At 44.6% G+C, this 24,450-nt stretch overlaps 1 protein-coding gene across 1 annotated transcript in view; it reads left to right on the top strand.

Annotated features, from left to right (window-relative positions):
* The window catches only part of Sgcg (sarcoglycan gamma), a 37,752-nt gene extending 13,485 nt beyond the window's left edge, over window positions 1-24,267 (top strand). The window contains exons 2-8 of the mRNA XM_021203743.1: window positions 283-480; window positions 5,770-5,871; window positions 8,855-8,942; window positions 13,265-13,384; window positions 15,294-15,366; window positions 19,530-19,653; window positions 22,915-24,267. Coding sequence (XP_021059402.1) covers window positions 286-480; window positions 5,770-5,871; window positions 8,855-8,942; window positions 13,265-13,384; window positions 15,294-15,366; window positions 19,530-19,653; window positions 22,915-23,088 — 876 coding nt within the window. The 5' untranslated portion in view covers window positions 283-285 and the 3' untranslated portion in view covers window positions 23,089-24,267. The remainder of the gene's footprint in view (window positions 1-282; window positions 481-5,769; window positions 5,872-8,854; window positions 8,943-13,264; window positions 13,385-15,293; window positions 15,367-19,529; window positions 19,654-22,914) is intronic.
* The last annotated feature ends 183 nt before the right edge of the window (window positions 24,268-24,450 follow it).

The raw sequence follows: 24,450 nt of genomic DNA, 5'->3' as shown, positions 1-24,450 counted from the left end.
CCCCTCCTCTCTCCTCCCCTCCCCTCTTCTCTCTCTCTCTCTCTCTCTCTCTCTCATTTGTTCTTCCCTTGAGAGCGAGACTTATGCAGCTGACCTTGAGTTCACTATGAAACCAAGGATTTCCTTGAACCGTCTGCTCCCTTCCCCTCCCCCCTCTGAGCTCTGGGATTACAGGTGTACACACCATACCTGGCTTCTGGTCTGGAGTAAAATTATTTTCTAGACTCATGATATATCAGTACTGACAACTAAGTTCTCTGCCCTCCTTCCTCCCCTCCCTAGAAGATGGTTCGAGAACAGTACACCACGGTCACGGAGGGCACTCACATAGAGAGGCCCGAGAACCAGCCTGTCTACAAGATTGGCATTTACGGATGGAGGAAGCGCTGCCTATACCTGTTCGTTCTTCTCCTGCTCGCCATCCTTGTTGTGAATCTCGCTCTCACTATCTGGATTCTGAAAGTGATGTGGTTTTCTCCAGTGAGTATTGCTTTCTCTGACTCCTTGTAAATTATTGTACTGAGTTTTTAATTTTTATTGCGTTGTATTTTCCATTAGTCATTATCTCTATGGGGTAGGAAAATTCTAATCTTGAATTTGTGGTTGATTCTATCAAGAAGCCTTAGTGGCCATTTACAGATTACCATCTATAGAACTGGATTTTCCTCATGTCGTCAGTTCTATAGTTTAGTGTTTGCATGCCTGCTCTCATCTAAATTAAATTACTGTAATAAAATACCTGAGGCAAGTATTTGTTTGTTTTTAAAGACGAGGATTTTTGTTTGTTTTTCATTTAGTTTTCCTGTAGTCTTGATAATATATATGTTAAATATGTATACATTAAAATATGATCATATTTATTCCTCTCCCCTCCTACAGTTCTCTCTATATCTCTCTAACAGATCCAATTCCCAATTTCAGGCCATTGTTTTTATAACTCAGTAAATCCAATTAGTGCTGCCCAAAAGTTCAGGGGTATGGAGCCATGCACTGGAGCATCATGGGACATCTACCTTCCAGTGGCCACACCCTCTTAGAAGAGTGATTCTTCTCCAGCAGTTATCCATTGACTAGCTCCCCAGTAAGGGTTGTGGCCCAGAGATCTTCTACCTATCTGTGCCAGAGTTTTGGCTGACTTGATCTTGTGCAGGTAACCACAGCTACCGTGAGTTCCAGAGTGCACCCAGTATGCCAGGCCCAAGAGCTTTCCCCGAGCTCCTCCCCTCCTCCAGCTCTTACAAGCTCTCTGCCTCCTCCCCACTGGTGTTCCCCGAGCCTTTGGGATAGGGAGCTTATTGAGATGTTCCATTTAAAGCAGATGACTTCATCTAAAAAGGCTTGTTCGTTCAGCTCATAATTCTGGAGGTTTAAGGACTTAGGTTCAGCTCTGAGGGGGACCTCAGGATGCCTGGTGAAAGTGTGTACATGAACATACAGGAAGAATCCAATCAACAGACAAAAAGCCAGACTGGTGGGGCCCAGCTGGGGATTTTATTACAACTCTCCCATGAGAGCTAACTAGGAATCTCCCTCCCAGACAAATATCTCAGACTCTCTCATGTGCAAGTTGCCATTGACCTGAGGGCCTTCCATTTGGACTTACCTTTCAAAAGTCCAGAAAGCTGCCACCCCAGTGACCAAGCTGCCAACCCAGGAGCCTTTGGAGCAGTGGCTCCCAACCTTCCTAAAGCTGCAACTCTTTCATACAGTTCCTCATGCTGTGGTGACTCCCAACCATACAATTATTTTTGTTGCTACTTCATAATAGTAATTTTAACACTGCTATGAATCTGACATTTCCAGTGGCTTTAGGTGACTCCTGTGAAAGAATCATTTGACCCACATGGGGTCTGGACCCACAGGTTGAGAACCACTGCCTTGGAAGACACATTTAAACCACACTCAAACCAAAGCAATGCAACATTTGCGTGTTTTCAACACTCCGTTTGACACACATATGGTTATATGCAGACTTCAATATTCACAACAGATTTAGTAAATAAAATACCAGCAGTCTTAAAGAATTTATTCTATTCTAAATATTCCCATATGTTAAAAATAATTGCACAACCTTATTTGCCTTGATATTTTGTGTACATTTTGTTTATTTCATGGTGCTGGGAATTGAACACAAGACCTTTTGCATGTTAGGTAAGTGCTCTACCACTAAGCTATGTCACAAGAAGCCCTTGTTTGGTGCATTCTGGGATGGGGTTCTCATTTAATATAGAATACATTGATTTGGCAAGATAGATCCACTGAGATAGAAGTGCTACTGTGAGGAACATCACAGTTTAGACCGAGTGTTTTCCCCAGGCAGCTGAGGGTGTGATGTGTGCCCAGACTCTTCCCAAGAACGATAGCTACAGTTGAGGTTTAGTGTGAAGTACACTTAACGAACCCTACATTTTCTGTGCCTTTGTTCCTGCCATAGCTACCATCACTGTCTTCACATAGTAAACATCTGCATTTCTACACATTCTGGTAATATCTCATAAAACTAAAATATAGCTTGAGAAGCATTATTGAATATATTATATTATAATATATATTATATTGTATACAAATATTGTATATTTGTATTATATCTGCATATAACTGTACTTACTATGCATATATTAGAAATTATTATAAATTATATGTAAGTAAAGATTATAGGTATGAGTGTATTTAACATTAGACAATATAGGATGTGATTTCTGGGTTAGAGTTTATACTGATCATATTCTGCAGTGGCATGATGGTACTGAATACTGAATCCCAGCATTTCTTCACAAAGGCTGGGCGACTGTGTGTATATTAGTTACTTCTCTGTGTGTGTGAGACACCAAGGCAACTTATAGAAGGAAAAGTTTCTTTGGGTTTATATTTCTGGAAGGATATGACTCCACCATCATGGTGGGAAAGTGTGGCTGCAGGAAACTAGAAGCTCACATCTTCAAGGGCAAGAGAGGAAGGCATCTCAAAGCCCACCCCCAGTGACAGACTCTCTTCAGCAAAGCTGCACTTCCTAAACCTCTTCAAACAGCGCCACCTACTGGGTGAGGACCAAGGATCCAACTTCCTGAGCCTGTTGGGTAGACTCAGTCAAGTCACAACTTTCTTCTTTTCTATGGCACTTAACATAACAAACGATTCTGTGGTGCCTCCTTGTAGAAAGCTGATGCTTTTATGTCCATGTACTTTGCTCATGAGTTTTAATTAACTATTAATTTCTTATTTTTGTGGACCCAGATTCCTAATCACATAAAACATTTGTTGTTTTATTACTGTACAAATTCTGTATTGAATCCCAACTTTACGATTATCTGCACAGAACTATAAAATCAATTAGATGGTTATCATAATAGCCACTAAATGCCTTTCCTTATCCATATCCCCGTGTATTGGATGCAACTATGTATTCAATAAGTATTTTTTGATTCTAGAGCATGAAAAGAAATGAAAGGTCAGATGAGCTTTGCAGGAGCGTGTGTGTGTGTGTGTGTGTGTGTGTGTGTGTGTGTGTGTGTGTGTATAGTCATGAACATTAAGAAGTGGCACACATTTAATGTTAGGTTGATACCACAAAATTACTTTGGGTTTTTCAGACATGCTGTCTAATCCAGGATGTTACAAGAAGTCGTTGATCTGTATTCTATTAAATAATAGGATACTGACCGGACCATAACACGTCCCCACAGACTCCTGGGTCTCTTTGCAAATGTACTGGGTTAATTGCTCTACAGTTATACAGTTTGAGAGGAAATGTTATAGTCTAGCATCCCTCCTATTCTTAAGGTAAAATAATGGATTAAAGTCTTCTATGAGCACATGAAGTTGAGAAGGAAAAGAAGAGGAGGAGAAGAGAGGAGTGGGAAGGAAAGGGATAGGATTTTACCAAAATGCAGTACACATGTGTGAAATTCTCAAACAATAAAAACAATAAGGAGTTGTTACATTCATACCATGAGGTAGTATGCAACAGCTAAAAGTAGAGGTAGACACCTATAAACTGACATATAACTATCTCTAACACTACAGAAGCCCCAAACTGTATTCTCTAAGGAGTTTCTTCTGAAATCTATGGAGAAGTGTTCACTCCGTGACATGATTTGTGTCGTTATCAAGTGTTCAGGGGGACTGCTCATTCCTCACACAGCGCTCCTGTCTCAGGTCATAAAGCTGTACTAAACATGGACTCTCCTAGACTTTCCCTATCAGATCTCAATCGCAAGGCTGCTGCCTCCTCTGTTCTGAGTCTCATCGAGATGTGGGAAATAAATTGATAATTCACGTTCAGTCAACGTGGAGGCCTTTTTGGAATTCTTGGGTGGAAGCCTTGACAGGGTGGCAGGGTGAGGATGACTCAGTGATACCCATTGCCCAGCTGTGCTTCAGAACATGGAAATCACATAGTATAGGCTGCGGTGTGAGCCTGTAATGTGGTCCTGAAGGAAGAAGTGGTCCAGTGTGGCCAGGAATGCACAGGGAATGAAGGAAGCTAAGTGACCCCAGATGGTTTTACAGCACGGTGGTCGCCATGATCTCCCACGGCGTTGTCTTTGGCTTACTGGCCCTTTTGTGACTGTAGACTTGGGGAATGCTGCCCCGGGAACACAGACTTCTCTCCTCCTGAAAGTGCTTCTCAGTTAAAGTTCTCCAACAAATATTTATTTCATCAAGAACACAGTGAACATGCAGCCTTAAAAGGATGTTTAGGAGGTCTTGAGGGATAATAAATCCTAATTGTGATTGTGGTTAGCATATGTATATACATTTGTGGGCTGAAACTTCAAGAATTGTATGCCTCAGAAGAATCCATTTTATTGTATCTTTATTTAAAAATTAAAAAGCAGGGTCAAGGTATCAGGTCCAGCACAGCTTGGTCCTGGAAGCCTGACTACGGTGGTGAGGAAATGAAGACTGACAGACGCTTGTCCAGAAAAGCTGGGATGGATGGGCCGCGCTCTATCTGCTGGAGCAGCACCAATTACACCACACCCCCCTTGGCAGGCTCCTTATGCACTCACCCAGGAGGTGCCATCTTGTCCCTGTAGGAGGTCTCAGTAAGGTAGAAGTCTCAGGTTGCAATTCTTTGGCAGGGGAAGCTGCAGTTGCTGGGCTTTGCACACTGTCAGTATCTGGATGTGAAGCAGAGAGGGTGGCTCACCAATTTCATCAGATCCTTGCCTGGAGGAAGGCTTTGACCCTCCCATAGGTCTGTCTGTGGCACTGGGTTCTTGAAGTGGCCACCAAACATGCACATTCATTCAGAACTTTCTGTTCTTTACATATCCTCTCAAGGCTTCCTCCGAACTCCACATGGAGGGATGCTCAGTAGGCAAAGGGACGGACCCAGCCTGACAACCTGAGTTTGATTCCTGGGACCCACATGGCCAAGAGAGAGAGCCAACTTTTGCAAGTTGTCCTCTACACAGACACCATGGCACATATGTGGCCACAATCAATCAATCAATCAATCATCAATGTCCTCAAGATTAAACTGTTACAGAAATGTTTTTTTTTTTAATGTGGTCATGGTTCTTAGGTGTTTATTATAAAATGATTTGTTAAATCTTACACATATCTCTCAAATAGACCTTTGTACTTAAGAAAAGGTTTTTTAAAAAGATATTGAATATAAACAACTAAAGCTTCAAATATTTAGGAGAAATATAGAAAAATGGAAGGAATGTATAAAGATGAATGTGTAATTTTAGTTAATTGAGAAGAAGCAAAAAAAAAAAAATAAAACAATGGAAACTTCCTGTCTCTTTTCTTTACCAGATAGGAATGGGTTACTTGCATGTGACAGCAGATGGACTTCGCCTGGAAGGGGAGTCAGAATTTTTATTTCCACTGTACGCCAAAGAAATCCGCTCCAGAGTGGTAAGAAGGTCGGGTTCCACACACTCCATGAAACATAAGTAACAGTTCAGCACAGAAATTCTGTTTTTCAGAGGGGATTTTTAGCACGTAGGTGTGTACACACATTCATAGTATGTTCTAATAATGTGCTATGGGACAGTTGACTTTACAGAATATGTGCTACAAAAATTTTGTTCTTAAATGCTTCTGCTCTGAATTTAGTAGACTCAGCAAGTTAACCCATAAGAAATAATGTAATTTAGGATTAAAACATCTTTACCCAGAGCAATTAACCATCCCTCCACTGGTGCAAGCAGCCGAACAGCCTTGATTTGGGACACTCAGGGCTCTCGGAGGATCTCGGGAGAAACTCCGGTCATACAGACGTTCTGTGTGAGTTATGCTGCTCAGAGGATTGTGAGCCTCACCATAAGCAGCTCCACACCAGTCACTATGATGTAATCATTAAAAAGGATCACAGAGACCGAAGGACAGCTATTCCCAAAGAGCTGTTAGGGTGTCTTACCGACTGCAGAATGAGAGTTGTAAGGACTGGTGTCAGCACAATGCACCCCAAGACCAAGTTCTCAGCAAAAGGAAGAACAAGAGGACAGGGAGCAAGATACAAAGACAGGAGATAGAGGACAAGGGAGAAGGGAAAAGGAACAGGGAAGGGGGAGGAGGATATTTGACCTGGAGGGACAAAGAAAGGACTGCCTCTAGATAGAGAGAAGACAGACATGCATGACCCATGGGCAAATGGCAATTTATGATGGAAAAAGGAGATTCCCACCTGGTTAAGATGAGTTGGTTTGCTTTGATTGGGTATGTTAATTAGGTGAGCCAACCGGGTCTTTTGATTGCTAGACTTCAGTGCTTTGATAGCTGAAACCTGGTGGTCAGCCTCAGGGGAGGAAGTGACCACATAAGGGAATAGACCTTGGTGGCTAGCTTTAGAATGTAATCTAACAGTTTAGCAAGGCAGAGGGACTGAGGGAAGGACAAGGACTGCCAGCGCCGTGTTTGCCAGGCTCTGCTCTATTAGGGCACTTGAAGAGTCGTAGTCAGTACTGACACAAAGGGGAGGTTCTGGGGCGGGCAGAACTTAGATGAAGTCAAATTACTTCTAGGACTCTTACTGGCTGAAGGAGCACATGCTGATGCTCTGTAACTGTGGCTGATTCATGCGTGAGTCAGATCTGAGCAGATCGCTGCAGTGCACTTACATTAACCATAGTAGGAAATGTTAAACTTCTTGAAATACACACTTGGAAATGTTAAGAACACTGCTGTATGAGGACAAAGAAAATTAGCACATGATTTTGTTACTAAGTCAGGTCTGAATAAAGTAAAATATGACAGTCCATTCTCCCCTCTTTTCCAAGTCATCCCTCAGGACTTGGTGACCGAAGTCAGGTAAATGGAGCATAGCGAATGGAACCTTCTAGAATGAACGACTTCAGTTGTGTTTTATCAGGCTGCCATTTCCAGAATGCTTTAAGAACAGGGACTACAGTTAGAAAGTAAGTCAGAAAACCAACCACATATTAAGGGTTCACAATGTGACATTGATGTCAGCTAGGACATACAACACAAACAAATGAACATAACCTAGCTGTGCAGCAGTTTGTAACAACACTGATGTGTGCAGAACAGATCTGCCCCTCAGAAACCCGTGGAGTCCAATGTGTTAGTTATGAGTTTCTAGGGAGTGGGTTTCTATCAATCTGAAGAGTTTGCCATTCAATACGAATCTCCAGTGCTGAGCTGAAAGAATGTCTTCTTCGTGAATGTTGCTCTGGCTTCATGGCACTCTCTAAAGCAGTGTGTGGGGCTGGGGAGATGGCTCAGTTGGTAATGAGCCTGCTTGACAAGCATGAGGGCCTGAGTTTGCACAGTCACAGCAGCCCTTCTCTCAAGCACACACCAGGAAAGACACATTACATATTTCTCAAAAATTTTATTTACTCTGTGTGTGTCTGTGTCTGTGTGTCTGTGTGTGTCTGTGTGTGTGTGTGTGTCTGTGTGTGTGTCTCTATGTGTGTGTGTGTGTGTGTGTGCGCGCGCGCAGCAGGGGACAACTTTTGAAAGTTGTCGCTCTGCCTCCATTATGGGATGTGGGGATGGAAGTCAGGTGTTCAGTCACACACAAGAAGCTTTTTAATCTATCAAGACATCTGACCTTCCCAAAACTTACATTTTAAAGAGTACCCTGGGATGTTTTCAACACATACATACACTGTGTAATGTTGGAACTAGGTCAAACACATTTCCTCCAAAATTGATCATTTCTTTATAGTAGAGACATTAAAAGTGATGTCTTCTAGCTTTTTGATATGTGCAGTGCATCAGTGTCACGATGTGAACTATGTTACACTGTTAACTGCTGCTCCATAGCACTCCCCAGCTACAGTTCCAGCTGAGCTGTAACTCACCCACTGATGAACCTCCTCCACCATCCCATCCTCCTGAGTGGCCACACAGCTGGGGGCTCCTGTGGTACTTGTCCTTCTGTGTCAGGATTTGTGTTTTATTGGGAGAAGCCTTTGTGCTTTGACAGTAAGCAGCGTAGTATTTCTTGTAGACTATCTAACCATTCTCTGATCTCCCTTGAACATAAGTAACCCCGACAACAAAGACTGGGACTGGCTTGGCAAAGATACAACACCCATTAGAACCTGTTTGCCTGGAGAACTAATTAACATGTTAGGAGCAGCATAGCATCTTCAAACTCAAAGGATTATAAACTCAAAGGATTATTATAACCTATTTTTAAAAGTTAATATATTTATACACTGAAAATAATATAAATCTGAGGTTTTAAAATTTTTTAGTGCAAATGTATAGGATGTGTGTGTGTGTGTGTGTGTGTGTATCACTAGGATCCTATACATTTGTAGTAAAAAAATAAATATGTGTGTGTGTGTAGTGATATAGAAAGTATAAATATAGACTATATGCACATATAGAGGTGTATTTTGTTAATTTTGTAAATCCTTTCCAGGACTCATCTCTGCTTCTGCAGTCAACCCAGAATGTGACAGTCAGTGCTCGCAACTCAGAAGGGGAGGTCACAGGCCGGGTGAAAGTGGGTGAGTCCGCCATCCTCACAGCAGCTCACTGGCTCCAGGTCTGTGGGTGAGGCTGAACAGATGGAGGTTTCTTCGAAAGAATTGCAAGTTTATTTAGAAATAAGAAAACATGAGCCTTCTAGCTTTGGTGTTGTTCATAGGGAGCAGTTAGCACCAAGAGGCAGAGGTTTTGTGTGTGTGTGTGTGTGTGTGTGTGTGTGTGTGTGTGCTGCTGTCTTCCTCAGTTGAAGACAAGGTTTGTCACTGAGCCTGGAACTCACCCGTTTGGTTAGACTGGAGGGCCAGTGAGTTCTAGAATCTTCCTGTCTCCATACAGGGTGGGGTTACATGCGTGAATTGCCACACCCAGCTTTTACATGCATGCTGTTTGGGGACTTGAGTCCTCACTGAGTGCATGGCAAACGGTTTACCCACTGAGAGCCTCCCCAGTCCCTCATATTTTGATCAAAACGATTTCAGTACCAGGCAATAGAGACCTGTGAAGGTTAGCGCTAGAAATAGAGTATTATATTCAAAAGACCAAGTTAGCTAGGCGCAAGAGAACAGAGGCCTTGGCCCACAGCCAGAGGCATATCCACACTCTCTCCATCCCTTCTCATCTCTTTCCCTCTTTCTCTCTTATTCTCCCCCCTCTTCCTCCCCTTCCCCCATGCCCTCTCCTCCCCTACCCACCTTGGTCCATGCCCACCCCTTCCAAGTGTATCTCCTCCCATCATTTGCACAGCGCACAGTGACTGCAGCTTACAGAGCAGCCAGCTTTCCCCAGCTCCCATCTACTTAGCTATAGTTTTCAAAAGCAGCCAGTTGGTCTCCAATTAGGCAAATGCTAGGTCCCCGATGCAGCCTCTTAGCACCATTCTTTAAATTCCCTAATCAGCTGCTGGCTTCAGATGTTTGGGGGGCATTGTTCACTTTTCTCAGTGAGCATTTGCTGAATGTGTCAGTCCTGGATTCCATATGTGGCCAAATAACCACACACAGGAAATATGTAGTAACACATAAGGGGTAGGGGAATCTTTCCTGACCCTTAAAAATTGCTTATTTGTTTGTTCTTATTTTTTTAATGTGATTTATTGGGGAGTTTGGATACTGATAAAGTGCCTGTGCTTTATAGGTGGGAAAATGGATGTTCGAAGGGGAACTTTTTCTTTTTTTATAGTCTCTGAGGAACATTTAATGGAAAACAATCTTATGTATTAATACAGAAACGAACACATATACAACAAAAGTTTCTTAATTACATGTTTTAAAAGATTATTTCTTGGGGAATAGCATAAAATATATTTTGTTCACATTCATCTCCTTCCCCCAAGGGGGGAAAATTGCATTTGTATCTGTGTGGGCTGTGCATGCATATGTGGATGGGTTCCCATACGTGTGCTGGAGGACATGTGTATTCATGTCTTCCATGCACACTATGTGAGAGGCTACAGGTTGACTTTGGGTGTCTTCTTCTATCACCTTCCACCTTAAACACGGAGACATGGTCTCTCACTTGAACTTAGAGCCCAGCGATTTGGCTAGCCTAGCTGGGCAGCTTACTGCAGGATTCCCTCATCTCTGCCTGCTGAGTGCTGAGACCACAGGTGGGCTGTCGTGCCCCCCAGCATTTACGTGGGTTCTGGGGGCCTCTGGTCCTTACATTTGCAGGGCAAATGCTTTGCCACTGAGCAGTCTCCCAAACCATAACACAATAGTTTCTATATTTATAGTTGAAAGGGGGATTCTTTTCAAATTCTGGGAGCTAAAGAAGAGTCAACTAGGATGGACCCAGACTAGCTCCTCTCTGTCTCTGTGTCTGCTCTGGCCCTCCTTCCTCTGTGTCCCGCAATGGTGACACTCTTGTCTTTTGTCACACATGTGATTCCCATTCCCACTTCCAAGAAATGGTCACTAGTTGTGCAGGTTTAAACAAAAAGTTTCTCATTGAAAGTGTACAGGCAACAGCTTTTGGGATAACCTCTATTCCAGTTGTTCAGGACTGACATGAAGGTCAAGCTGCACATCTGCTACATGTGAGTGTGGAGGCCTAGGTATGCTCTTTGGTTGGTGGCTTCAGACTCTGAGAGCCCCAAGGGCCCAGGTTAGTTGACTCTGTGGAGTACCTATCCCCTTCAAGGCCTGAAGTCCTTCCTCCTAGAAAGTATTTTTATCTCAGCTGTGAATGGTTGTCGGTGAAAACGCCAAGCTAGACCACTCCATGGCTGGAAAGAGTTTGTTGGGGAATCAAACTTCGAGGCAGACTCTTAGGGGTTGGAGGACAGAGAGCAGCCTGGGAAAAGGAGGGGACAGGATGGCCTTGTCAGTTTTATGGGGACAGGAAGGGGTGCAAGCCATGAGGAGTCATGACAGCAGGAATCAGCACTATGAAGAGGTATTGCTGTGTTGTGGTTTGGATGGAACATGTCCTCCATAGACTGGTGTGCTTTGACACTTGGTCCCCAGTTGGTGAAATGTAAGGACCAGAGGCCCCCAGCACCCATGTGAATGCTGGAGGGCATAGCAGCCCACCTGTGGTCCCAGCACTCAGCAGGCAGAGAGGGTGGAACCATTAGGAAGTAAGGGCTCATTGAAAATGAGTGGGTCACTGTGGATGGACTTGGGGTTTTACAGCCGAGCCCCTCTTTCTGTTTACTCTCTATACCCTGCCTGCTAATGCAGTGACCAGTACCTCTTGTTCCTGCCCCATACCAGTTCCTGCCACAACCTCCTAGAACCAGAAGCCGGAATAAACCTTGCTTGCTTCTGTTGGGTATTTTGTTACGAAAACAAGACAAATAACAAATGCATTTTCTGAGAGTGGCCCATGGGAAAACACATCAGTGTGTGACAGTCCCTTCTAGAGCTTGGACCCATTCTTCTAAGCATCGAATCCCAGAGGACACAGAACAATTTTTGAGGCAAAACTTCTGAGGCCTTTGTAGAAGGAAGAGTGCCAAGTGTGGAGAAGGGGGCGGGGCTAAGCATTGCATCACTGAAGGGAATTTCTGGAAATTGAGAAAATGGCAGAGATCAATGAAAGTACCAGTGTGGAGATGCCTCACTCTTCCACAAAGAAGCAAGAACTTGCCAAGAGGCTGGCCTGGACCCTCATAGAGGGACCACCATCATTAGCTCTTGTTAAGGTCTAGCCCAGGAAGGATTCCAGAAACCCACCCTATGAACAGGGACAAACTCAGTGCTGTTCTGAGGAGCCCAGAACTGAAATGCCCACGTTGCAATGAGTGCCCCAGATGGACCAGGAAACCACAAATGTACTCAAGGATTCTTAACACTTACAGAAAATGTCCAGGTTTGACAGGAAGACCAGACCAGCAACTGCAGTTGTCAGAAAGAGCGGCCGAAGAGGGTGTATGGGGGAAGAAAATCAAAAGGAGTCATTTTCCACTCTGACGATAAAGCGAAGGATGTTCCCACTCTGCCTTGCCCCCAGGATGGAAGGGAGCTGGAGAGGAGGCTCTGTGGCTACCTCCCATTTTACCCAACGTGCCTTTCATGGAAACAAGCAGATCCACGCGTGGTGCATTCTATCGTTCTTGCATGAAGGAAGCAGTGAGCCTGCATAGAATAAGTTGCCCTGTATTTTCCTAACTTATTTTGGTCAGAAAATGTTGTATTTTACTCAATAAGAGCAATGTTAATATAATGTATATAAGAGATATTAGTGACCCTGAATCTCTGGGTAGAACAGTACATATAATTATTGTCTTAGTTTGGGTTTTATTGCTGTGTAGAGACACCATGGCCACAGCAACTCTTATAAAGGAAAACACTTAATTGGGGATGGCTTACAGTTTCAAAGGTTTATTCCATTATCACAGCCAGAAACATGGCAGGGTGCAGGCAGACATGATGCTGGAGGAGATGAGAGATCTACATCTTGATCTGCAGGCAACTGTGTGCCACACTGGGCATAGCTTGAGCATAGGAGACTTCAATGCTTGCCCCCACAGTGGCACACTTCCTCCAACAAGGCCACACATCCTAATAGTGCCATTCTCTATGCAAGCATCCAAACATATGAGTCTATGGGGTGGGGGGCACACCTATTCAAACCACAATTATCAAAAGTTAAACCAGATTTTCTTAAGAAAAAGAAAATTGAGCAAATCGTGAGCTTTAATTCCTAACTAAATCTGTCACCAAAGCCTTTTGGGGGGTTTATGTATTATTATTGTGGCAGGGATGTTGTGGAGTGAGTGCCCTGGTACACATATGGAAGTGCATTGTTTGGTAGTGGTTGACACAAAAGTTGTAGAAACAAGGAATCAATGTGGCTTACAGTAACCACGTCTGATATGCTGTGCCGACTTGCCTTTCAGGTGCCCGGATGGTAGAAGTCCAGAGCCAGCACTTTCAGATCAATTCCGAAGATGGCAAGCTGCTGTTCTCTGCAGAGGAGCAGGCCGTTGTGGTCGGCACAGGCAGACTGCGGGTAACAGGTCCGTGGAGCCAGCCAGGGGCAGCTAGGCGTCGCCAGCTCTGCTCTGCACTCTGCTAAGGAAAGCTAGTTAGCTGTGTTAAGGCTCTTCCCGGCATTTCTTTCGACATCCTGTTTGTATCTGAAGGATGAGGCTTCACCCACCTTCTTTCTCCTTTATCTCTTTCCAGTCGCTGTAGCCAACGGCTGACAGATCTCTCTGTACAACCCATGTCTGGCAGTATTCCCATGACGCCCAGTACTTGACTACCCCATGTGTCCACATAACAGCTTCTCCTCTGCCTGAGTGGAATCCTATGCTCACTGGGCTCACCTTCAGCAGAAAAAATAATTCTATGAAAAACATTTTCAGAACCTGTTGTAAACTCACTTGCTGTGCTTCTGGGAGACTAGAGGTACAAGCAGACAGGTGGGATTAAGCCGCTTCCTGATTTTTTTCTGTTCGGATAGGAAGGCCTACAGGAGCATTCTTCTCTCACAGTGTTAGCAGGAAGTAGATTCAACCCCGATGTACAATTTTATGCAACATACACATCATTCCTAAACACATCTAAAGTGATGACCTAGTGTTGCAGCCTTTGTCACAGAAGTGGTGTCCTGGCTTCCTTTTTTTTTTCTAAAAGATACTAGGAATCCAATGATAGTAGATTAAAGCAGGTGCAGGGAGGGGCATGTGCCTGTGGTCCCAACGCTCAGTGGTAGAAGATCATGAATTTGAGACTTGGGCTACATGGTGAGCTGAGGGAGCTGATGGCCCAGCACAGTTTTATACACCTCAGAGGTTCAGAAAACGGAGAGAGTTCAAACCAGAAATAAGAAGAACGATGAGCTTAAAGTCCTGCCCCTAGCAACCTGCCTCTTCCAGCTAGGCCAGCCTCCTGAAGGTTCCACAACCTCACTATTACTAGAGACCTAGTAATGAAACACATGAGCCCGAGGGGACTATTTCATATCTAAATTATAAACAAGAAGGTTTGGTATAGGACTCAAGATTGCATTTCTAACCACTTCCTAGGCAGCCATCAGTGATAAGACCTGAACCTGTAAACTAAAATAACCCTTTTCCTCCCATGTTGCTTTTGGTGACTGTATTTATCAAAACAACAGAAAACAAACCAGGGCAGAATTGGTACAAGGGCGTGCCTTTGGCAGGGTGTGGCCCAGGCAGGGGTGTGGCCTAGGCAGGGCATGTCCCAGGCAGGGTGCAGTCTAGGCAAGGGTGTGGCCTAAATCTGGGAAGGGGCCCAGTTAATTATGGAATCTAGGTATGAGTGAGACTTAGGGAGGGGCTGAGCTTTGGCCTGGCAGAAGCTAGTGGATAAATAACCTACTGGATAAACTGTTGTGGGTATGCACAGATGAAGCACGGCTGCTTAAATCTGTGCATATGCCCATGATAGTCAAGGTAAGAAGTACTTTAAACATAACCTGAGCAGTAGATCAGCGTTGCCCTGAGGAGCCTCTGGGCCCAGCAAAGTGTTCACTCATTCTCGTGTACTCAGCTCCGTCTGCCCTGCTGCTTTGTGTGAGTCCTCTCCTGCACACTTCCTGGGTCACACGTGACAGTTTATCTCACGGCTCACACTGAGTGCCCTGGGCCACAGTCTGCCCTGCTGCCTTAGGGTTGTTAAGCAGCTGTGCTCTAACCCCAGCATGCATCACTTTCCAGCCAGCATCGATTGTTACTTAGGTAAGGAAGCTCTGCAGCCTAAAGACTTAAAATGTGAACTCTGGTTTCCAACAATAGCTAACTGTAGGCTCTGGGTTGGGATTTGCTGCGCTTGATGGTTAAGCCAAAACATCTGGATTCTGGGATTAGAGATGCTCGGCCTCCTGGCTGGACTGGCTGCTGATCTGGCTGGGCTAGTTCTTGTACTTTTGTTCCTGACACATCTCTGGTCTTCTTGTAGGGCCAGAAGGAGCTCTTTTTGAACACTCAGTGGAGACGCCCCTTGTCAGAGCCGACCCATTTCAAGACCTTAGGTAAGAATTTACTCAATATAAACAAACGTTCTCGTAGCAAACAATGAGGTGTGCCTGCAGACAGACGCTCACAACGTGCCCACCTCACTCCTACTGCATTGGTAGTCTTTACTTTCCTGCACATAACTATCTGGTTAGTGCTTATTAGAACCCATGGCAAGTCCAAAGTCTTGTTGGATCTGAACTTCGATGTGACTTCATGTTCTTCTTCTCTTGTCCCCACTGCCTCTGTTCAGGGTCCAGAGGACAGTAGGGGTCTGCTCCTCACACTCCTGTCAGAGGAACACTCCTCAGCGGACACTGACTGTTTTAAATACTCTGTTGCTTCCGCACCCGCCATGGTTATGATGGGTGCACGCAGGGCCCTACAGGGGTGGGGCTGGACCTGGCTATCCTCGTCTCCCTCACATGCCTCCCAGATGTTTGTTTACCACCCCTTTCCACCCCAGGCTTTTGAACAAATTCTTCCCTCTGAGGGGGGTCCCTTCTGTCCACTGTACATCTCTACTCCACCTTAAAAAATGCAAAGCCTCACAGAAGAATTTGAAATAAGCATTCTTGAAATGTTAATTCCAATTGTAGGTGCATGCCTGGTGTGTAAGCACATACGTGTGTCTCTGTGTGTGCACATACACATACACACACACACACACGTTACTAAGGAAATAATGTTATAAAAGCAAGTACAGGATAAATTAATATTTGCAAAAATTTTAGAAAGCTTTAGTATCTGTGGTAAAATGCACATCATCTACAGTTTACCCACTTAGCCATGTTTAGTGTGTAGTTTAGTGGCATTACGTCATCCCAACTGGTTTTGAACCATGGCTGTACATAGTCCATCTCCAGAGCTGTTTTCTCTTTGAGCTGAGATTCCACTCCCTTAAATAGTTCTTTATCCTCCCCTCCCCACCTCAGGCCTGGTATCCACAACACTACTTTCCTTCAGTGGACTTGACTATTCTATGCACTTCATATAAGACGGATATACTGTGTTTCTCCATTTGTGATGGCCCTCAGCCATTGATGTATTTGTGCATGGTGACGGAATAGTTTTGTACATAAGCTTGCACTTACAGAGTCTATCGGCCATCCTAGGCTGCTAGATCCACTGTTAATTCTGCTAATACATTTTTGTGTCAAAGACCAAATAATATTTTAAAATAAATGAACTATCATAGTAAGGATGTAGAATAAACCCCCCCTGCCGCCAGACTTATGTATTTGGGCAGTTGCTCCCCAGTTGGTGGCACTGTTTGGGGGAGGTATAAAGCCTTCAGGAGGTGGGACCTGCTTATAAGGAATGGGTAGGGCTATGTGGGTTATAACCAGGTTCTTGACCTGCCCAGATGTGAGCAGACCATCGCAAGCTCCAGCATCACAGAGTGCATTCCGCCATGCTGACCCCACCATGAGGGGCTGCACCACCCCAAACACAAGCCAAAACAAATCCTTCCTCTTTTAAGTTGCTTCTTTCAAGTATTTTATTAGAGAGGAAAAAGTAACAGAAGATCGGAACCACCGCATGAGGTCACTGCTGTAGCAACCTGGCCATGGGGTTGGAGCCCTTTGGCACCAGTTAGTAAACATGGAAGAGAAATGTTTCTACAAGCTAATGCTTGTACACAGAGTTTAGTGGGTGATTCTGTTGGGTGTTCAGAACACCCAGAACACTATAGAAATGCAGACAGTAAATATGAGGTTTTAGACAGGCTCAGGGATTCTATCAGAGGCCATTTGTGTTATGTTCTGATAAAGTATCTGACTGCATTCTTCACTGTACATGGACAATCCTAGTTCCTTAGCCAAACTAACCTTTCAATACTATCTCAACACTTTATCCATCTAGAGACATCTGTAACAAAAATCAATAATGGTGATTAGTGGACTATAATAATGTTCATTAATTTTAGAAAGGGTTATAAGATCAATGCTGAAGAATTATATCACTGAGGATGAAGAATATTTTCTTCAGGCATAAGATTATTTAATATCTTATTAAAAACATCTTGAAGTAAGAGACATTTTAGAGATTTGCTTTAAAGTGAACGTAACTGTTTTAAAAGCTGTGTCTCAGAATTAAAGATAAACCTTACTGTTGGCTTACTGACTCGGTTTTGTCACTGCTTCTGAGATAAAACTATCCCAACAAAAGCAACTTTAGGAAGAAAAGGTTTATTTAGCTCACAGTTCTAGGTTACAGCCCATCATTCCGAGAAAGTCAAGGTGTCTCTATCTGTGTATCTCGTGCCTTCTCAGCTCATTTTCATCTGTTTTGTTCTATTCAGTTTGTTTTGTTTTGTTTTGTTATTATTCTTTAGTTGCCATTTTTTTCCTAGTGAGTGAGAGAGTGAGGATGTGTGGATTCCCATGGCAGGAAGGTGGGGGGGGGGGAATTCCTGGAAGACTTGGGAGGGAACCATAATCAGAATATATTGTATAACAATCTATTTTCAATAAAAGAAAAGAAAAGGAAGAAAACAAAATAATGAGTTTAATTATGACATTTTAACATCTTTTAGTCCCCAGTTGTTGGCAGCTGGGAGGGAGATATTCAGCTTCATCTTGACACAGCGGACCACCTAGCAGGCACTACGAGAAGGGGATCATATGCAGTTGTGATGTTATTTTAATTTGCATTTCTCTATGAGTGTTGCCTTAGTTTCTTGTCTTGTTTCTGTGATCAATTATCTTGACAAATCAAGGTCTATTTCAGCTCCTAGTCTGGGAAGTCAGGGCCACAGGTACCTGAAGCAGTTGGTCTGATTATACTGACCCACACTTAGGACATGGAGAGGGATGAATGTCCCTTAAGCCTTTCTGTACAACCTTGGACCCAACCCAGGTGTCTTAGGGTTTGCATTGCTGTGAAGAGACACCATGACCAAGGTAACTCTTATAAAGGAAGACATTTAGCTGGGTCTGGCTTACAGGTTCAGAGGTTCAGTCCATTATCAGCATGGCAGGAAGCATGGCATTGGTGCAGGCAGACCTGGTAGTAGAGGAGTTGAGAGTTCTAAATCTTGATCTGAAGGCAGCCAGGAAAAGACTCTTCTGCAGGCAGCTAGGAGGAGGGTCTCTTCTGCACTGGGTGGAGCTTGAGCATATAAGCCTCAAAGCCCACCCCCACCGTGACACACTTCCTCCAACAAGGCCACACCCATTCCAACAAGGCCACACCCACTAATGATGCCACTTCCTGGGCCAAGCATATTCAAACCATCATAACAGGGAATGGTTGTGACTAGTGAGTAGGTCTCACCTCCTCAATTAGGTTAAATCAGGATAATCCCACAGGCACGCTCAGAGTGAGTCCTACCTCCCAGATGACTGTGGATCTCAGGTTGTCAGTTGAGACCAGTCATCACAGGAATATTCATGGATTAATGGGTGACTTTAGCCATACTTACTGTTCTTGAGGTAAAGGCTGATACTCGAGGCTAGACCTCCATCAGCCACCCTGTGTTTCATTTTCCCTGCTGGGTCTTTCTCTTCTTTCTCACCCTTTGTTGGTGAGACGGCCTTCCTTGTTCTCCCTCTCATATTTCTTCTACTAATTGTGCTGGGTATTTTCATATGCATGAAGAAAATTAGTTTCTAACCAAGTTTAAGTCAACACACCTCTTCACAAATATAAAAACCTACAAGGCCCCTTCCATCCAAGCTTCCACTTTGCTTCAATGTTGCTTTTACATTTTTCTCCTTTTTTGTGTCCTTGGAAATATTTATTTAATTTTACCCACATGCTTAGTTGGCTTATTTTTTTTAAGTAGGGTCTTCCTATGTAGCCCAGGCTGGCCTCAAATGCATGATCCTCCTGCTGCAGCCTCCAAAATGCTGACACATCTGCCTGTTTTGTTGAAAAATTTTTTAAGATTTATTTTTATTTTATGTATATGAGTGTTTTACCTGCATGTTTGTCTCTGAATCTTAGGCATGCAGTTCTGGATCCCCTAGAACTTCAGATACAGAGAACTGTGAGCCACCTTGTAGGTGCTGGAAAGTGAACCTGGGTCCTCTGAGAGTACAGTCTGTGCTTTTACTCATTGAACCATTTATCCAGTTCCCATTTTGTTGATTTTTGCAAAGTACCTTTCTCTCCTCTCTGGCTATATTTAAGTTCCTAATGTAAAGGCGCCTTAATTTTTTTTTTCTCATTTCAGGTTAGAATCCCCAACTCGGAGTCTAAGCATGGATGCCCCAAGGGGGGTTCACGTTAAAGCTCACGCTGGGAAACTGGAGGCCCTCTCTCAGATGGACATCATCTTGCAGAGTAGTGATGGAGTGGTGAGTTCTATGATGGGGCTCCTATTGCACTCTGACGAGATGTCTGAGTGCGACCCCACTAGGATGTCAGTGCTGATCTTCCACTGGTTTGTAGTGAGCCATGATAAAAGGCATAGCACAGACAGTGTGGTGAGGGTGAAGGCCGGTCAAGGTTACATTCCTTCCCTAGTGGGCTCCCTCTCCTACACTGGCATCTGCATTACCTAGACACTCCTCATTCTCACTTGTGAAAAAGCACCACAGACAACATCAATTTTTCCATTTCCTAGTGACTCAGTGTTTCATAGCATGGGCATCACAGGGGTCGTCTGCAGATGACAGCTGTCCTCTGTTGTTGCCAGGAGCACTGTGTTTGCTTGCACAGAATTTAGGGCAAAATTAAATGAGCTTGGAAAAATAAATTTTCTTTTCAAAGGTCAACTACAGTAAAGTTTAAATCCAGAGTATCTGTTATAGTATAACAGATATACCCTACACCATGATTTGTAGAACTTTCTTTATTAATAGGAGTCAAAAGCTTGACTTCAGTCAGTGGGAATCCAGACATTCCAGGCTGTCTACAGTAAGTCCACAGATTGGAGTATTAGCTGGTTACATTTGTGCAGTGCAATTGCACATCGCACAGATCAGGACCTTGTTTCTATGTTCAATTAAGGCAATGGTTCACAAAGTCTTTTTAAGCTGCTCTGTCACAATGTCACTTTGGAGTCTGAATGTAGCTTTGTACACTTATGCTCCTGTCCCCTGTGTGTAACTTTAATTTTTTTCAAATCCTATTTTTAATTTAATTAAATGCTTTAACTTCCCTTTTAGCCCAGCACCCACCAGAGGTGGTGGAAAAGAAAGGACATGGGGGAAATGAACCTGTTTAAAGAGGTTCTTTGGAGCAACTCCCATCTGTGTTGTTTGGAAATTGGCAGTTTAGTTCACAGGTTAGCAGGCAGTGGCAGGTCGATCCTCTCGCAAACACCAGCAGTTCAGTTTAGTAGTCCGGATAGCAAACACAAATCAACAGCAGTGACATGATCTGTCAGAGAAAGCCAGGCTTCAGCCTCGGCTCAAGTCAGCAGGAGGAACCAGGAGGAACACCAGAAGTTCTCGGCTGTGCCTTTCTCAGGGAAGCAAAGATCAGCAAAGACACGAGACCCACGAGCATTGCACAGCTAGCTGTACCAGAAAGCCACACTCTATCTCTGTCCCTCTGTCGAGTCCTATTTAGACGCTGCAAACATCACGAATCCTCCCACGTGCCTTGCCTCACCCCACACATGTCTGGCCTCAGCACATGTATACAATCAGTCTTTCACCTGTGTCCATCTCAGCAAAAAAATACCATCCAACACAACTGACTCTCCAAAGAACCCTTAAGTTGCCACTTCACCTCTGTGTGTGTGTGTGTGTGTGTGTGTGTGTGTGTGTGTGTGTAGTGTTGTCCTATGTCACTAGTGCAGTGGAAGTGCATGGTTACCCGCTCCCTCCTCAGCTATGCCCCAGGCTCACACCAGGGATAGTTAGCAGACTACTGCAAAGCCCAGGGCAGGGAGAGCAGGGCCCAGGGAAGTCACAAATCAGGAAGCCTGGGCCCCTGTGGTTTATCAGTCCTATGCTGTAAATATATTTGTGAATTCTGGAAGGTTTGCTGGCTCTCTGTGGCTGTCTCCTCATTAAACCAATGGGGGAAATGTTTGCTCGATCATGTCTTGTGGGCTTGAGACACTAGCGTAATATTCTGAATTGACATTCACTTAACATAAATAGGACAATGTAATTAGGATGGACTGTGATGTCCTAAAGGTCATGAGGAGCCACTTCAGGTATGTGGACGGAATCCAGGCAAGGACAGCTGACAGGGAAGACATGAACATCACCTACAAACTGAAACTTGAGGAACTTAATATGATCTGGAGCTGGCAAGATCAAGGGTTGTGTGATTTTACTGTGGAGACACAGTATTATCACACAGTGCATGAAGCTTCAGGTTTTAAACGGCCGTATTTCCATCTGTGAATCCTTGCAGCATTTTTGCATGTAGCCCACAATGGGACCTATAATCCCAGTTGCCATCCCCTATGACTAGGGGCTGAACAAAGGGAGGATAGAGAAGTCTGAACTCCTGCCTAACACGGGGAACAGCAAAACACAGTGGGCTGTCAGCAGAGGAAAAGAAAGGGGTGGACACAATTAACCTACTAACCTATGAGCCACCAGACAGGAGAGGCAGGGAGGCCGAGTTAACAGCCTACCAGGGAGAAGCAAGTACTCAAAAGATCCATCTTCTAGCCCTTCGCAGGGCCCATTGGATTGCCTCTGCCCCGGGCAAGGTCACACAGAGTAAGCTGTCTGTCCTCAGCAATGCCGACAGCTCATTAGGGATTGGATGAGATGGGATTTCGGGTTAAAAGCTAAAGGAATGAGAGAGAGAGAGAGAGAGAGAGAGCTAAGCTGTGGACAGTGCAGACACTGCCAACCTACAAAGTACCCATTTCCTTTCAACCAGTGCATCCTGGGAGGAAGGGGATATCTGCTCAAGGCCACTGTTCTCAAATCCTTAGCAGAATGGCTTCTGCTAGGAAAGAGCCCCATCAGTGGCTCTTTGCTAATGTTCCTATTTAACCAAACCTGATAGTTGCTTTAGTCCTCAGGTCTAGTCCATTCAGCACTGAAGAGAAGACAGAAGGGTTTCAAATAATATTAAGAGTTTACTGTAAATACTGTAAAACAATGGGTCAGTTTTCCCAGCTAGGGGTAAAGAAAAGTATGGCCTCTTTCCACATTGGAGAGGGATGCTCAGTCTGACCTGTTCAAAGAATAGAATTCCCCGTTAAAGGACATTTTGATAGGATGGCAGCACAGACAGATACCCAGCTCTGCCATTCTGATAGGATGCGAGCACAGGCAGGTACCCAGCTCGGCCATTCTGATGGGATGCGAGCACACAGGTACCCAGCTAGGCCATTCTGATAGGATGCGAGCACACAGGTACCCAGCTCGGCTATTCTGATAGGATGCGAGCATAGGCAGGTACCCAGCTCGGCCATTCTGATAGGATGCAAGCACACAGGTACCCAGCTCGGCCATTCTGATAGGTTGTGAGCACAGGCAGGTACCCAGCTCGGCCATTCTGATAGGATGTGAGCACAGGCAGGTACCCAGCTGGTTTTCGATGGGAGGAAACTACCTTTTCTCGGAATATGCTGGAATATGAATTTCCCTTGGTGTGGTTTGTTCCTCCTTCCTCACGGCTCACTTTCTCCCAAACAGCTGGTGCTCGATGCTGAAACTGTGGGTTTGGCCAAGTTGAAGCAGGGGACACAGGGTCCCTCTGGCAGCTCTAATGGATTCTATGAGATCTGTGCCTGTCCTGATGGGAAGCTGTACCTGTCTATGGCTGCTGAGGTGACCACGTGCGAGGAATACAGCCACGTCTGTCTTTGACCACTGCCTCTTCGGCAGCACACCTGCGATGTCTTGGTGAGACGACAGCTGTGGCCTCAGCCTTTACGCCCTGGCAGCTGGATTGGAGCTGGAAGGCTCATTGCTAAAAGCATGCTGGCAGGAACGTGCCTATGGAACTGTTGGGCCAACACTACCTGGCTTCAGAACGACACAAAGAAATGCCAGGAACGTTTTTCATTGTATTCATCTTTCCAGCCTCTCCCCGGATCTCTCATGCTGAATTGCCACCCTGAAACAATTTATAGTACTCAGCAGCAGACGTCTGTCTCCTCCCAAACATGGCTGGCTGATTCTAAAATGGTGCACAGCCTTTCCTTTAGATTAAACCTCAAGTGCTCCCTTCAGCTGAGTCCAGTGTGTCAGATCTCACCAAGAGATCTCCAGGGTTTGCAGGGAATTTGAGGTTGAAATGATTTTTCAATATGTAATTAAGGAAAGTACACAAACTTAGTCATGCTTTTTGTATGCATACTTACAAGCAATAAAAATGACACTTTTCCAGACCAAGGTGTAAAAGTGTCTCACTTCCTTTTGTGCTCACAACTCTTCTGGGTAGGTATTAATTTTCCTCCAATTGGTGACAAAGACTCAGGCTAGCCAGTCATGAGGCCCAAGGTCCCAGGTAACTACTGAGATTAACTCGAAATGTCACCCTAAATTGGTCGGATCATTTTCCCTTGGGATACACTCACTGCAGCCAAACACCAACTACAGCAGCTGAATGCATAGACACCTGATGCTAATTTGACATCTTTAGCTGGTGCATCAGGGCCTTCATCTCCCAGCATCTAAGAAAGCTCTGAGCCTTCCAGGCCTAATGCTGCCTTCCACATACAGGGAAGAAGGGATGAAGCTGCTTGGAACCAGCCATGCAACTTCTACAAACACGAGAGGCTGGGTTCAGCTGCAGAGAGGCAGCCATGCAGTGTGTGGATGCGTGCAATGTGTGGATACGTGCAGTGTGTGGACAGCAAGCCAGCAAGCAGCACTCCTCCATGGCTTCTGCTTCAGTCCTTACCTCCATGTTCCTGCCTTGAGTTCCTGCCCTGACTTCCCTTCACGACAGATTGTGACGGGGACATGTAAACTAAAATAAAGTCTTTCCTCCCTGGGTTGCTTTTGGTTGTGGTGTTTCATCACAGCATTAGAAACTGTGAGTTTTCAGCTACTTCAGCTATCACCAAGGCCAGACAGAGACAGTTCTAAGTGCTGAATCTGAGCACCAAAACAGCACACACATTTTAAGTAGAATGGGCTAGCACCACAGAATGGCTAGCCTTCAGTCACTTAACTTCAGAATTCTGAGGGACAAAACACTTCCTGGAAGTTAGGGCTCAGATG

The sequence above is a fragment of the Mus pahari genome, chromosome 8, assembly GCF_900095145.1.
Source record: "Mus pahari chromosome 8, PAHARI_EIJ_v1.1, whole genome shotgun sequence".
Taxonomy (NCBI): domain Eukaryota; kingdom Metazoa; phylum Chordata; class Mammalia; order Rodentia; family Muridae; genus Mus; species Mus pahari.
The sequence above is the reverse complement of the archived record's forward strand: the minus strand, read 5'-3'. Positions and strand labels throughout refer to the sequence as shown.